General features: G+C 36.6%; 2 protein-coding genes across 2 annotated transcripts; one reads left to right on the top strand and one right to left on the bottom strand.

The window, feature by feature from the left end:
• Positions 1-3,601: 3,601 nt before the first annotated feature.
• LOC135671563 (uncharacterized) lies at positions 3,602-5,027 on the bottom strand. Its single transcript, XM_065179766.1, has 6 exons — positions 4,541-5,027; positions 4,347-4,461; positions 4,197-4,278; positions 4,049-4,100; positions 3,894-3,948; positions 3,602-3,801 (listed from the first exon to the last, which is right to left on the bottom strand). The coding sequence occupies exons 1-6, from the start codon at positions 4,919-4,921 to the stop codon at positions 3,602-3,604; spliced, it is 885 nt and encodes a 294-aa protein (XP_065035838.1). The 5' UTR covers positions 4,922-5,027.
• A 906-nt stretch (positions 5,028-5,933) lies between these two features.
• Positions 5,934-14,013, top strand: LOC135671561 (deSI-like protein sdu1). Its single transcript, XM_065179763.1, has 4 exons — positions 5,934-6,146; positions 8,955-9,216; positions 12,766-12,833; positions 13,518-14,013. The coding sequence occupies exons 1-4, from the start codon at positions 6,012-6,014 to the stop codon at positions 13,791-13,793; spliced, it is 741 nt and encodes a 246-aa protein (XP_065035835.1). The 5' UTR covers positions 5,934-6,011; the 3' UTR covers positions 13,794-14,013.
• Positions 14,014-14,604: the final 591 nt, after the last annotated feature.

The following is a 14,604-nucleotide window of genomic DNA, read 5'->3' as shown; positions in this document are numbered from 1 at the left end:
ACAAAGCGGAAAAGAGAGGAAGTGTCGAGTGGAGGGAGGAAGGAGAGGGGGAGAGAGAGGTTGATAGAAGGGGATTGGGAGACGACGAAGGAGATGGTGCTGCACGTGTACGACGTGACGATGAGAACTTTGGTTCTTGCATGGGCTGAACTGAGTGCTGACTGCTTCATTCTTCATTCCTTTCTCGTTCCAAGAATTCATCCATTCAAAAGCTTTCTTCAGAACTAAATCGATGAGACCATATGCAAGATTAAAAAAAAAAAAGGCAGATTAAATGGTTAAAGTTCGTGCATTGAAGTCCATCAAAGTGGCGAGAGTACATGTAACACCCTAGTTGACAACAATTAAAATTAAATTATGAATATTTGATTTCTTTAATTTAAATTATAATCCACATATAGATAGTAAATTTGATATTTAATAACAAAACAACCGATTAATATATATTTTTCTTTAATTGGCTTATAAATTTACAACATGATACGGTGGATGTCGATAATGTCCCACTCAACCCGACTCGACTCAGGACCATATACAATAGATCTAAGGTAGTTGAGGAGATGACTCAGTTGTCGTCGAGGAGCTGACAAAGAATGAGCTCGAGTGGAGGTGCTTGACCAAGTCGACGCTTAATTTAGTACAAAAGTGAAACACATGTGAATAATAATCGACCTCGGGAATAGTAAATTGGTGGACTTTGTACTGAATGATGGCACTAGGGGAGCACTCGGACCATCTCACCATCGGCGAACTCACCCAGACATATCGGGTAGTCGATGGCTAAGATGTTTGATCCTGAACTATATATTGTCATAGTGATGCAATATAGTGTCCCCCAACTACTATTGATTAGATAGTTGATTTCTGGACGTCATTTCACTACTGGTTGTACTAAATTCATCGATCTTTGTTTATATAAAGGTAATGATATAATTATCATGACAAACAATACTATTTACTAAATAGAGAAGAAAGGCATCATCATAATCTCATATAAAGATAATGATTCTATTATATTAAAGGGTGTATATTATGTTCCAAATTAAAAAAAAAAATCTTTTTTATTATAAATGCGATTGAGTGGTAGCCAATTTTACTAGAGTAATTGAGTGTCGATAGATGATCATCTACTCTTAGTGTCATGAGAGGAATATCCTATGTATTTTTACTCAGATAAATCCTTGGTTATAGTCAATCGGATTGTGAAAGAAAAAGTTCTTTAGGAGAATTCAATTAGAGAGAGCTCGAGTAGATTCCATATGGGCCTGACAATGTCATACCCAATATATGGTCTCTGAGATATTAGATAGATGAGAGACTATTGATATATGATAATTGAGGATAGATAGGTCCAATTGATTAGATTCTCCTATATCGTCTAAGGATTATGGCGTAGTGGCCTAGTACATTCATAGTCGATGAATTGAGTGAATTATTATAGAGATAATAATTCATTGAGTAAGAAGAAGTTCTGATAAGTACAACTCACAACTAGCTCGATATTAGGCCTAGAGAGTCATACGTATATAATAGATGTTGCGATAAGTAGATATTCGAATATGAGATCTTCGTTGGAGCACCTATCTTATTGGATATATAGTAAGCCCCTTAATTATTAGATCTTTTGAGTGAGACTCAATAAGAGTAAATAGAGATTATTATATAAAGATTTACTAATCCACGAGAATTTGATAATTAGATAGATATCCAATACCCAATATGATAGGATATATTAGATTTAAGTGGTAGGAATCTCTGTAAATAGAAGGGGCCAAAAGGTGGCACAGACTAGTCTCCTCTTGGCCACCCCTCCCATTAAAATTAAAATTATGAATATTTGATTTCTTTAATTTAAATTCTAATCTACATATAGATAGTAAATTTGATATATCTATAGTCCCTCAATTTGATCAGATTATCACGTGCGTAGTGGAAGAATAGAAAATAAAAATCTAGATTTTTCAAAGAAAAACATCTTATTGTCGTATAACGATTGGTGCACTAAAAACTATAAAACTGAAAACTATGTGTATCATATGAGATATGTTACATAGAGAGATCATATATCCTTGAAAAATCTTAAATTTATAAGAGATGATAAAGAATGTCAATTGTCATCTTCTATCCAAATGGCAAATGGGATGATGATGCTCATCAAATCGCAACACGATCTTCCTCTCCACATGCACCATAAGGTTGCACCATAATACTTTATGATTCAAAAAGAATTATCATTATTATATATTTACAACCTATGAAAGAGTATATATCTTGCAAATTTTATTTGAAATTATTATTTGCCTGCAAATTATTTTATGCTGCAAATTGTTATAAAATCTTTTGCAAAATCAGTTCTGAAATTTATTATGTGAAATGTTTTTTAAAAAATATTCAATTATTTGACATATGATATATTATGTCTCAGTTAACTAATTAGCATGATCGCTATCTAGAAGATGCTAATGAGAGTTACACATTAGAATTTGTCACAAACTAGTTTCTTTTTTAGGTCAGGGATAAATTTTGATTCCGAACCTTGTCACGGTGATATAATATGGTCATCGTTGCTAAAACGTTACTTGATATGTAATTACGTATATATTGCTAAAAAGTATGTTCAAATTTTATTGTTTAAAAAAATATTTTAAATTATTCTATTATAAGCATATGATTTACACAAATATATGTAGCTCAGCATTAATTATCTTATATTATAATATTCTATAAATAAATAGAATTATCTATGTTATCATGTATTTGAATCAAATATTGATTAAAAACAATTTATAAATTTTGATAAGAAAATTTTCATTTATGAATTGGCTTGGAAGAGGGATTGAAGTATTTTAGATTTTTATTCAGTTTGGATTTGATTCCTAATATATTATATTGATTAGGATATTATTAACCCCTGAAAATATAATTAAATTTATTAAATATATGATAAATATGTGAGATGACCGATAGAGTTTTATCCACGTGTACAAATTTAGGATGGTAATGATTTGCTTAAGTATACGGCGTTGTATCGCTACTGGGTTTCATGCCGGAGGTCATTAGATGAACATTATCGCGCGTGTGCAGAACATACATCAGTAACGTACCATTCGCTTAGAAGACACGAAAAGGGCGTAAGGACCGGTCTCCCACGTTTCGCCCCACTTGAGCTCGCCGGCCCCGCTAAGTTCCGGCATGCCCGGCGGCTCACGGGAGCGCACCCTGTCGGTGGCCGCGTCCTTTTCATACTGGTCTACTGACAGAAAGCGGAGCCTTCTATGGTGTAATGTGGCGGGACTTGTGTGTTCGGCAGTCATTCCACTTCCCATGCCCATGAGATGTAGTCTGTACCACCGCTATGAAGCACTCCTCCACGCCCACATCTCTACAGTGCTACGATAAGCTTAGTGCCCGCTCGCCAAGTCCACAAGCGAGCTACTCGAGTGTCATCTCCATGACCTCCTATCCAAGTGGTAGGTGTGGCATTCCTGGACTTCGTGGATTCCACATGAGCAGATCTAATGATTAGATCTAGATTTCTCGAAGCATGTCCTCTTGAATTTGTATATTTACATATTGAGAGATAAAAATCACAAGATGGAGTTCACATAAGCCTTTTTATGATGATTAATAGTAATTTCCATACATAGTCTATGAACATCTGTAGAATATTTTGTGGTAATTTAAGTTGAAGCCATACCCACTGATTTGTGTAGTACACGAAGAGTGGAAGGATCACAGGCCGCAAAAACATGTATATTATGCAAATATAATGAAGTAGCACATCATGCTTCCGTAAGTACCCTGCAGTTCATATTGCATTTGATCAGTAATGCTTTTTGATAATGTTCTAGTCTACAGTTTCAATAGGTTGATAAAGGGTTAGAGAAATATACATCCAGCTACTCTCGGGAATTTGTCAAACAGAGAGATGATACGTTTCAGCGTCCCCTGCAAGTGTAATACTCCATTTTTGTTACAAGCTAAAAGGTGAGAACAAATGACTCAAGAATTTAAATGAGACTCTAAATAAGTTGATGGAATAGCTTACAAGAACAAGATCTCCTGGTTTCACAGGTGACTCAACGAGGACACGAGCTTCCCTGCAATGCAATACACATAAACGTGTCAATCATTAGCTGGAATTCTTGTCGCCAGTTTGTGGTTTTGCTGTAGCACGATTGGTGGGTGATGACTACTTGATGAGCAGCAGGTCGCCATCTTTAGAACACTTGAAAAAGCTGCAGCCTTTCGTCAAGGGGATGAACTGGTTGTTCCACTCTGCACAACATTTGTTTTAGCCTGTATCGAGCGAGTGTTGGTGGCTATACTTAACCTACAAATCTTACCAAGATGCCATGTTGCTGCAGTCGTTAGTTCCTTCCCCTCGTACACCTCGTCGATGACAAATCTTACATGAGTTCCCATGGCTTCCGTGAGTTCCTTGAAGAACTGGTTGATCCTCTGCATTCACAGAGGGAAAAACGTAATGGTTATGGAGTACCTTATTTGTTCGATGCCGTAGCTGCACTTGTTTGATTACCTTTCCTTGTAAGGGTTTCGAGTACGCCGAGGACTCAAAAATGCAGTCCTTGGACAAGAGTTTCTCTAATCTACTCAGTTCTTTCTCATTGACAGATGAGCAGAATCCGTGAATCAAATCAGACAGCGGTGACGACGGAGCCATTTGCTCTTGCTTTTGACTCTCACCTCGCGGCGGAGGTTTTCTGGCACAGAGAGGTACCCATGGAAGTAGTCTCGTCGACGAACGAGATATCGCTGTCTTCCCTCTCAAATAACGGCCTCTTTTTTGGTTTGTCTCGATGAAGTGAAGGCAAACGCAAGCTGCTGAAGATGACTGAGGAAGAGATTTGCTGCGAGGTGTCGGGCTAAGGGTTTGAGATGGGAAAGAAGCACAAGTCATCGTTTGGCGATCGATGTCGCCGACAAAGGTACGTATCGGGCTTTTGATGCATCAAGCGAGGGAACAATGAGGCAGCAACGTAAAGGATGAAGGCATGCCTTGCAAGGCAAACATGAAATCGCTTCGCAGGTGTTAAGAATATTGGATTGCTTTAAACGTAAATCAACTTTGGCTTTCTTCCTGTCCATGCATTGAAAAAGCGCCATCAATCGAGGTGATTCCTAAGACGAGTCAAAGACGAAAGAACCCAGCGGTGCCTTCCATACCTCCGCAGGCAGACCTCCATGTTTGTAGCCCAATCCATATATCCATGGATCCTCCAAACGCATTTCTCAAGACCAACTTGTCGCATCAACTCGGTTTCTTTCAATCGAATTTGCGGTTCGAACCCCAAGTGACGTCCGTCCCTGCATTGATTCACCCGAACGTTGCCATCAAATCTCGTTCCAGTTCAAAGCGGATAAACATCTCTACGAGAGATATCCAAGTTAACTAATTCCGAAATCATAGACCATTAGTATTAATTATCTGGGAAAAAGATCTTTACGAGAGAAGTTGAGAACGATTGATCGCACTACAAGAATGCACGTAAAATAATATAACGAAGAGATGGTGAAAACGCCGTGGAACAGTTCTGCGGATTCCGAAATGGAACTCGTGAAGAGCGAAAGAACAGAAAAGATACGTATAAAGCCCAACTACATCGGCAGAGCAACTCGAGTCAATCCCCTCCACGGCACGGGCGTAGGGGGAACGTTCCTTCTTGGTGATGACACCGTTAAATCGGGTCACTCCTGGAGTTTACGCGTTAAATCGGGTCACTCCTGGAGTTTACGCGTTCAAATACCTTTCCTTAATTGGAAGCAGCGGTGGGGTAGGTCCCCCATTTAGGTAGGTCATCAGGATTGGCATTAGGGATTCTGTGGAATGTTGTTATATTTCCCAAATGATTCTGTTTCGGCTGTAGTTATAATGCTTCCTCGGCTTCTCCTCGTTGTAGATTCTCAAAAGGGGGGGAAAGAGAGAGGGAGTGTCGGGTAGAGGGAGAAGTAGCGGGGGAGAGAGGTTGGTAGAAGGGGATTGGGGGAGGATGAAGGAGGTGGTGCTGCACGTGTACGACGTGACGAACAGCGGATCGGAGAAGACGAACAACACCATCCTCCAGATCAACCGCATCTTCAAGGATCGCATCGGCCTCGGCGGCATCTTCCACAGCGCCATTCAGGTTTCTTCGTCTTCCTCAGTTCCTCGTTTCCCCTTTTCTTCTTACTAGTCGCTTTCTTTTCTTTTCCCTGTGTGGGGTGGGCGGGTGGGTCAAGAAATCGAGGATTCTGGCCTCGGTACTGCCGATATCTGAAAGGCGCTTAGGTCCTTCAAGAAATCACATGAACAGTCCTGGGCTGCAATTCTTTTTCTTTCCCTTTCGGATTATTTTCTCCCGAGCTTTTTTCGGCTGTTTCGGAAGAACCCTAACCAACCCGATGAACAGAGATCTGAGAAGTCTTGTTAGATGGCATCTGTGGTCGAACTAGCAGTTGATGTTGCTGCTTTTCTGCCTTGCCGTAGGCGATGTGCTCGAAGTTGAAACTTGAGATGAATGATCAGAGTTCTATTTCTGGTAAATCTTGATGACTTTTCTTGATGCGGTTGAGATGAGACAATGTCAAACTTTTAGAGAAGTCTGGTTGTTACATTAATGATGCATTTACAAGGATCACATATTGGTGTTAAATGTAGTTGTGCCAGAAAGACACTGCACGCGTTGTGGTGGAATATTCGTAGTAGAGAGTTGGCGTTGTAATGGTGGGGACTGGTTCTAAAGACTAAACCGTCTTTGCTTCCAAATGACACCTAGACTTTACTTTTACGCATATGGAAAGTGATATATTTTGCATTGCTTGCTTTATTCGCTTAAGACCGTCTTCTGAGCATGACTATGTTTATCAGAGTTAGAACGGATAAAAGAAGAGCAAGGCTAATCTGGATGGCTCCTTCATTTTCACAAAAAACCATGTACTAGTTGAATTTCTGAATATTAAATGCAGACTCAATTGAATGTTTTTTGTAGAATGCATTTTTGCTTCTGCCAGTAAAAAGGTTGACTTTAATACTTCGTATATTGAGAGGTTTGATTGAGTATTTTTCTTGGTTCATCAACATTATTGGTGCTAGAGACTACTTTATCTTCAATTTTCAGATATCGACAATATGCAAACTTTTTCACTGGTGTCTGTAAGATAGTTGTAAATGGACTATAAGAAGTAATTCAGAAATTAAAGGTGTCCAGGCCATATGGACTATACCTACAGGTAGAAAGACTAGTTTTGTAACTCAAATCAATTGACTTTAATACTTCTTATATTGAGATGTTTTAATTGAGTATTTTTCTTGGTTCATCAACATGATTGGTACCAGCGACTGCTTTTGTCTTTAGTTTTCAGATATTGACAAAATGCAAACTTTTTCAATGGTGTCTGTAAGAGAGTTGTAATTGGACTATAAGAAGTGATTCAGAAATTAAAGGTGTTCAGACCATATGGACTATGCCTACAGGTAAAAAGACTAGTTTTGTAACTCAAATCATTAAGTGCAGGGGAGTGACCTTATAGTTTTTGGGCACCATTACTGATAGAATTGAGATGAGAGTGAGCTGCTTAACATGATCCTATAGGCATATTCCATTATATGAAGATTCTTCAATGTTCCCTGCTTGATTTGTGAAAGTCAAGTCTTTGGCATGCATGGTCATTTCATTTCATACACCAACATTTTCTTCTAAACATGGTAGTACTACCTTCATCTGAAACTTTTTAAATTGTTTATTGTACTGTGACAATAACATTGCTAGTACATGCATCTAAGTCTGCCTAGAAAGTGGTCATGTAGTTTTCCACTAAATTTCTTCCTTCACATGATGTTTGATTTCATGATTCAATATTTCATCATGGGCTTACACCTATAAGATAACTTATGCAATGTCAAAGATTTTATTCTTGGCAACTTTTATGTGGCTTTTATTACTCATCTCTATATAGCCTACTTTATTCTTAATAGAATTATTAGTTGTATTTAATTTTATTTCTTATGAACCCTGCTAATTTTATAGGTTGCAATAAAACTTAAGAATATTTAATGGCTGACATTTAACTGAGTTAAAGTATCTCTTTTTTGTGCGATCACACAATGGGATGCTCTTGGATGGTTTGATTTTCTGGAAATTTATATAATGGTGTTTAATAATTTGTTTCTGTGATCAGTGAGGACAACTTATTGTGGATAAATGCTGGGATTATTATTTCTTAGAGATGAGGTGCTCCTACATTTGGGACTACTATTGCTCAGTTAATTAAATAGGTGCTCTTACATCTATGATTGGTGAATGCTAAGGCATACACAGTTTTGTTTTTCGACTGGCCAAGTTTTAGCTGCAAATGTGGGTCTTTTCTAGTTTCCATTATCTTCCTAATGTTATTGTTTCCCAGTGCTTTAGAAATTAGGGATTACTTAAAAGTTTTGCCAATGATCAGGAAGGAACCTGGTAATTTGGTTTAACTTTGTAATCATCTGCAGTGGGCTGTATAATAGTTTAATATTTTGGTGGGTTGTTCACTGTAGCACTGTCTTCTGCTTACTATGTGCACATTAGTAAGGGGAGAATATGACTCAAGGCTGTAGTGGTTTGAAAGAGAAAATGAAACAAATGATGGCTTCTGTAATTCTAGTCTGAGAGGATACTCATTCTGATTTGCTTTAATTGTCTTGCAATAGAATGTTATGGCTCTTCACACTTTATTCTGTATTTGATTCATTATTTTGTGTTTGGTATGTTTGTTTTCATGCAGTTTGTTGCTTTATCTTCATGTGGATCCATTTTTTTCTGTTATCATATGATGGTAGGGTCATGAGTAAAAACTGTAGCCATCACTAGCCTGTTTTAAACCTTTTTTTAAATTTTTATATCCAGGCTACACTGACTTCAATAGCAATTTTACTTTTTTGCTTTTTTATTCATCATGATGTTTTTATTTGTCAGGTTTTTGGAGATGAAGAATGGTCTTTTGGGTTTTGCGAACAAGGTTCTGGAGTTTTCAGTTGTCCACCAGGTAGAAATCCTATGTATACCTACCGTGAGCGTATTATCCTGGGGGAAACAAATTGTTCCATTTTCAAAGTAAATCAGGTTCTAAGAGAGCTTGGCCAAGCATGGCCAGGACATTCATATGATCTTTTATCTAAGAACTGCAATCACTTTTGTGATTCCTTCTGCGAAAGGCTAGGTGTTCCAAAGATTCCAGGTAATATATTCATTTTTATTGTGATTTGGAATCAATATATTTAGCAAAATCTTCTTGTGATCTACTTTTTCAGGTTGTACCTTGTTCACGTTTTACCCAGATATTTAGAGTTTTTGAGGTTATTCTTTTGTGATCAGATGTTTTCTCCAGGAATTAAATGATAACAGAGAAATTGAAAATAATATTTTGTTTAATATATTATATTCATTGCATCAAGTTGCAGGCTGATGGCTCATTGCCTGTTCATCAGAGGTGGCCAATGCTTATTCAGTCTAAGGTGACCCTTAAAAAGAGAATAAATTTTCATCAATCAGTTACATTTATCTTTTCAATAGGTGGTGATTGACCTTTTTACTTAAACTTTTTGTACAATTAAATAGGAAAATTGAACATCCAGATTAAGTTTGAAGTGATCCCTGGTCACTGTTGGATGCTAATTAGGAATTAGATGTGGCCAATTAGATTTGTGCAGTATCTTATCCATCTCAGCGTGGTCCTGTTTTGTACTCTTGAGATAACATTAAACTGACGAACGAGTTTTTTCAAAAAAATTAAGATATAGTAGCAATTAATTTTGCGCAAAAGGCATTCATTCATAAATATATGTACGATGCAGTAGATAATGATGAAAACTTGATATGGGAGTTCCAAAAATGTACAGGCCCCATTTACTCCAAGCATTGGTTTCTTGTTCAACTAATCTGTGATTGGACTGCAGCTTGGCTCCACTAATCTGTTTAGCGGGATTAGGTTGCATTAATTTGCTCTGCTGATAGATTAGATACCCATGAGATCTTTTGACGATGAAGTGTGATTCAGCTTAATTTCCAACTCTGATAGTGAAAGCCAACACTTGAGCTTTGGACTTCTGGATCAATATTCAAACTTGCATTGGTTTCTTGTTCAACAAGGAATTGTTGAATTAGTTGGCATCACATCCACTGTGTCAATCATTGGTTGTCTAGGATGAAAGACTGCCATGAAGGGAGGAATAACCGAATAAGTACAGAATGAATAACAAAATAGGCATAGAAAAATGGTACTGGAGCTTAATTATAAGAGAAAGGAGAGCAATATGTTCTTTGGATTACCGTTTTGTTGGCATTTACGTCAATTGTATGCAATTGGTTTTATGATGAAATTTAGTTTGGCTTAATCTACTTTTTTGTTGATATAAAGGAGAGCAATATGTTCTTTGGGTACAGAGTAATAGCATGTTTTAACAATAGCATAGAGAGATGACAGTGAAGTTTACGTAAAGAACCAATTTTTTCGTCTTAATACTCATGTCATCATATAAATAGGCTGCTCATTTTTTGTTTATAGTATTTGATACTTCAAATCTGCAAAATTCCTTCTCATTTGATGCATTTTTGGTAAAATGTTCACTTCTTGGACATTTTTTTAATGAGAAAAAGAAGGGTTTGACAGTCAATGTATCAACTTCAATCTTTTCACCTTATTATCTCTAGACTCACCACAAACCAGTAACTGAAAGCTGAGTGGAATCGAATTATATCCAACCAGATTCTTCCAAAAGGCAGAATTGACTATTAAAATGTCACACAAAAGAATAATAATAAGATTAACTAAAAGGAGATACGTATCACTTACACTAGAGCAAGCTTAACCTAAACCTTGATTTATGTCATTTAAGCTAAATCGCGTCATCAACCCTTGGAAGAAGTCTTGACATTTTTCTCAAGCATGCTGTTGGAGTTCTGAAAATTTTCTAAAAGTTTGGCATGTGACTAGTTAACTTAAATATCTTTTAGAGAATAACATGTAAACGATGGTAATGCTTTGGATCGCCTAGAGCTAGATGCTACCACTGTTTGTACAGTGCTTATGGTCAATGGATCAAGCATAAGCTTATGCTCATGCTCGTAATGGAGTTGATGGGCCCTCGGACATATGCTCCAACAGCACTTTGATTTCTTTTCTGTTCTTTAGGTTGAAAAACTTGTAATTTAGGTTGAATGTTTACTGTAGACCAAATTCCAGATCAATGATAAGTTGTCTTATTGTTTTTGGTTTGCACTTACATACTCATTCTCTCTTAGTTCTTTTCTCACGACAGTTATCAGGAAAAAATATCATTAGATCTGGTTAGTTCCTTGGATAATTTGCTATAATTGCACAACTTTATGCTTTGCATCTACATATGCATCATCTACACTTGCAAGCTGATTGGTCCGATCAGATGCAGTTGAAACTGCTGAATATGCATTTCGAGGCATTATATTTGTATCTACAAGTCATGGTGAGACAATGAGAATAGATATGGAGGAGAGAGAATATGGTGATAACAAAGAACCAATGGAATGAAGATTTATGCATGAATAACAATGAAACTGGAGGTAATGATAAGATGGAAGCTTTTCTCTGGTATTGGAGTAAAAAATGCATAATTTGGTCATTTAGAGTTATGTAGGGATCCAAAATATAAGCCTTGCATCTGGTTATAAAAATACTTGGAAATTGTGGGAAACAAAAATGCTTTTCCAACTTATGTGCAATGTTATTATTTCTATAACCGTGATATTGGATGGTGCCTTTTGTGTTGTGGGTTAAAGGGATCATATCGTGGAGTATCGCTTGGATTTAATTAGGAAAATCAATGGAATGCTACTATAGGCGGTTAATGTTATTAATTGCAAAATGTAGGTAAATAATACCTGTTTAGTTGAAGCAGTCAAACCTATTTCTCACATGATGTCCTTTTCTTAGTTTTAAAGCTTAATATATGTAATACTTGATAAATTGAAAATGGGAATTAATTAACTTGGAATTTCCTTTGTGCTGAATGTCAATGTCCTCTCAACTATTAGCAGCAGTTCTGATGGACTTGAAGTGGGCAACATCCTACTTGTATTGCTTATATTATTGCTAGTTGGTTGTTATGCAAACCAAGGACCTCTGTACCATGTCGATTCATGGAATCGGTTCCTGGATGGTACATCGGTATCATCATATCATATACCGGTACATCAGTACATACCAGCGATCCAAGAAAGGCTTGAAAATTGCACCCAAAAAAAAAACTATTTTAGGATTTCTATCCTAATTTAGTGGTATTTTCATTGTATTTAAATAAGAATAAAATGTATATAAGGTACAAAGGAATATAAAAATAAATTCGAAGTTATAAGGATGAGAATTTAATTCATCTTTTTTTTATCTGTCAAGGAGCAATTTTGACTTGCAGTCCTCCCTCAAAGAAAGTTGCTTCCATTGATTAGGAAGTTTAATCATGATTAGCATTTTCTGCTCCAATTACAAGTGCAATTCCATAGTGTTGAAATTTTTAATGCATACATTAAACGTGCTTTCTTGTTGGTTGTGATGAATTTCTTTGTCATTTGCTCTTTTTTTGTTTATGTCCATAACGGTATGGCTACTTGAAAGTCTGACTTTCCTTCTGCAAGTACTTATTGATGACTAGCTATTTTAGGTACATACTGATATCATCTGAAATTTGTTTACTCTTTTGTTTTTTATGCATTGAAATTTATTTACAATAAGCTCTCATAGTTTTTACATTTGCAGGTTGGGTCAATCGCTTTGCTAATGCTGGTGATACTGCAATGGTAGTTGCAGGGAATGCAGCATTCCGGGTAGGAAACTATTCCAAACTCACTGTTCACTGCTGCAATTTTTTCCTGTGTTTATAGGTGTATCTTCTGAGCCTTATACATCTCGTTGTTTGTTTTGTAATTGAAGGGCCTTGCATTATATCTTTTTTCCTTCCAAACATATGGTTTCATATTACATGCAATATATAAATATTAAAGATTCATGTTTAATTTAGCAAAATGTTTCTCACAGTGCTCCTAGGTTTACCTTACTAAATCTTAATTGTTTGGATTTTTAAATGTATTACTTACAATCCTCACATGCACAAATGCCTTTATAGCAATATCGCTGTTGAAGTCAGCTCATATCTTTTTAGAGACAAATGAAGACTGCTGCATCATAAATTCAGTGAATAATGATCTTTTGGGCTGTGTCTGCCTTTTGAGTTCAGGAAAACCAATGGGTTTGGTCTTTAAGTGGGACTATGCATAATCTTAAGGACCTATTGGACTATGGCTAAAATTGCAGCTGTCATAGAGTTTCTTGATCCTGATCTTTTAAGTTATGGTAGACTTTTACTAGTTCCTTATGGGTTGATCTTTAAAGTTTTAGAAGATTGTGCCTCAAAATGAGTGAAATTTACCTTAATGTTTTTTTAATTCTTTAATTTCATTTATCTGATGAAAGCCCAATTTTTTTTCCTGCTTTGTTGGCTACTATTGCAGCTGAGGCAAGCAAAAACAGAAATTGTCACCGCCAGCAAAGTGGCATACCGATTTATGGCTGGTCTAGCCTCAAATTCCCAGGCCACTCCAGAGTCCCTGACCAATTCGAACAGAGGCAGCCCTCGATTTCAGGGTGTATGGTTCAAAAACTTGATGTCTGTTGGTGCCAAGCCATCTAGTAGTACTTCAGAGATTCCAGATGAAACTGATGATGCTCCATTGCACCGCCAAAATTCTTCAGAACAGTTGCAGCATATTTCAAGACAAAATAGTTGATAATGTTGTACAAGAAATGAATTTGTACCAGTGTACCAACAGCCAAATGATTATTTACACAACTAGACATGTTATTAATGTATCACATTGTAAATCTTTGGTTCCTAGAGTTCTTCAGATTGTCTTTGCAGGAAAAAAAGATATTTCTAGCATTGTTTTGTACCAAATACTTGGGAGTTTACCCTCATTTTATCATTTTGAATATTTATGCCCGATCTCACATGATCTTTGTCAAGGATTTGGCTGAATAAGATAGCACAACCAGAATAATTTTGGATCATTGCTGAAGGACGGGAGCAGCTTTGTTGCACATTTGTCTTTTTTACCGAGTAAGCTGCAGTTCAAATGTTCTCTTTTCTTCAAATCATTTAAGTGACTGGGGTTAAAAAAATAGCAATGGGAAATGAGCTGAAGGCGGCGGAAGAGGGAATTAATGCTGCTCTGGAAGAAGGAAGAATCCAAAAGCTGCATATAGAAGTGGATGCTGAGTGAATACTTGTGTTTTCAATCCAAAAGCTGAGTGCATATAGAAGTGGATGCTGGTTTCAATCTTTACTAAGCAGGAACTGCCTCCTTGGTTTTTCGACTTACTGTGTGAATACTTGTGTTAGTAATGTATTTTTGGCCATAGAATATTTTCAACAAGTGTCTATCGCTCATGTTTTTTTTTTGAAGTAATATAACAATATTTTTGTTTTGACCAAAAAAAAAAAAAAACAGCATGATAGCTGCCTTTTATTTTCTTGTTTTCTTTTTTTTATATATATTTGGAATAAAATCTTAACATTTTGATGTAACTCCATTTATCACG

Source organism: Musa acuminata, unplaced genomic scaffold (genome assembly GCF_036884655.1).
Source record: "Musa acuminata AAA Group cultivar baxijiao unplaced genomic scaffold, Cavendish_Baxijiao_AAA HiC_scaffold_1141, whole genome shotgun sequence".
Lineage (NCBI taxonomy): Eukaryota > Viridiplantae > Streptophyta > Magnoliopsida > Zingiberales > Musaceae > Musa > Musa acuminata.
Note: the sequence above shows the minus strand (reverse complement) of the source record. Positions and strands in the feature narration are given on the sequence as shown.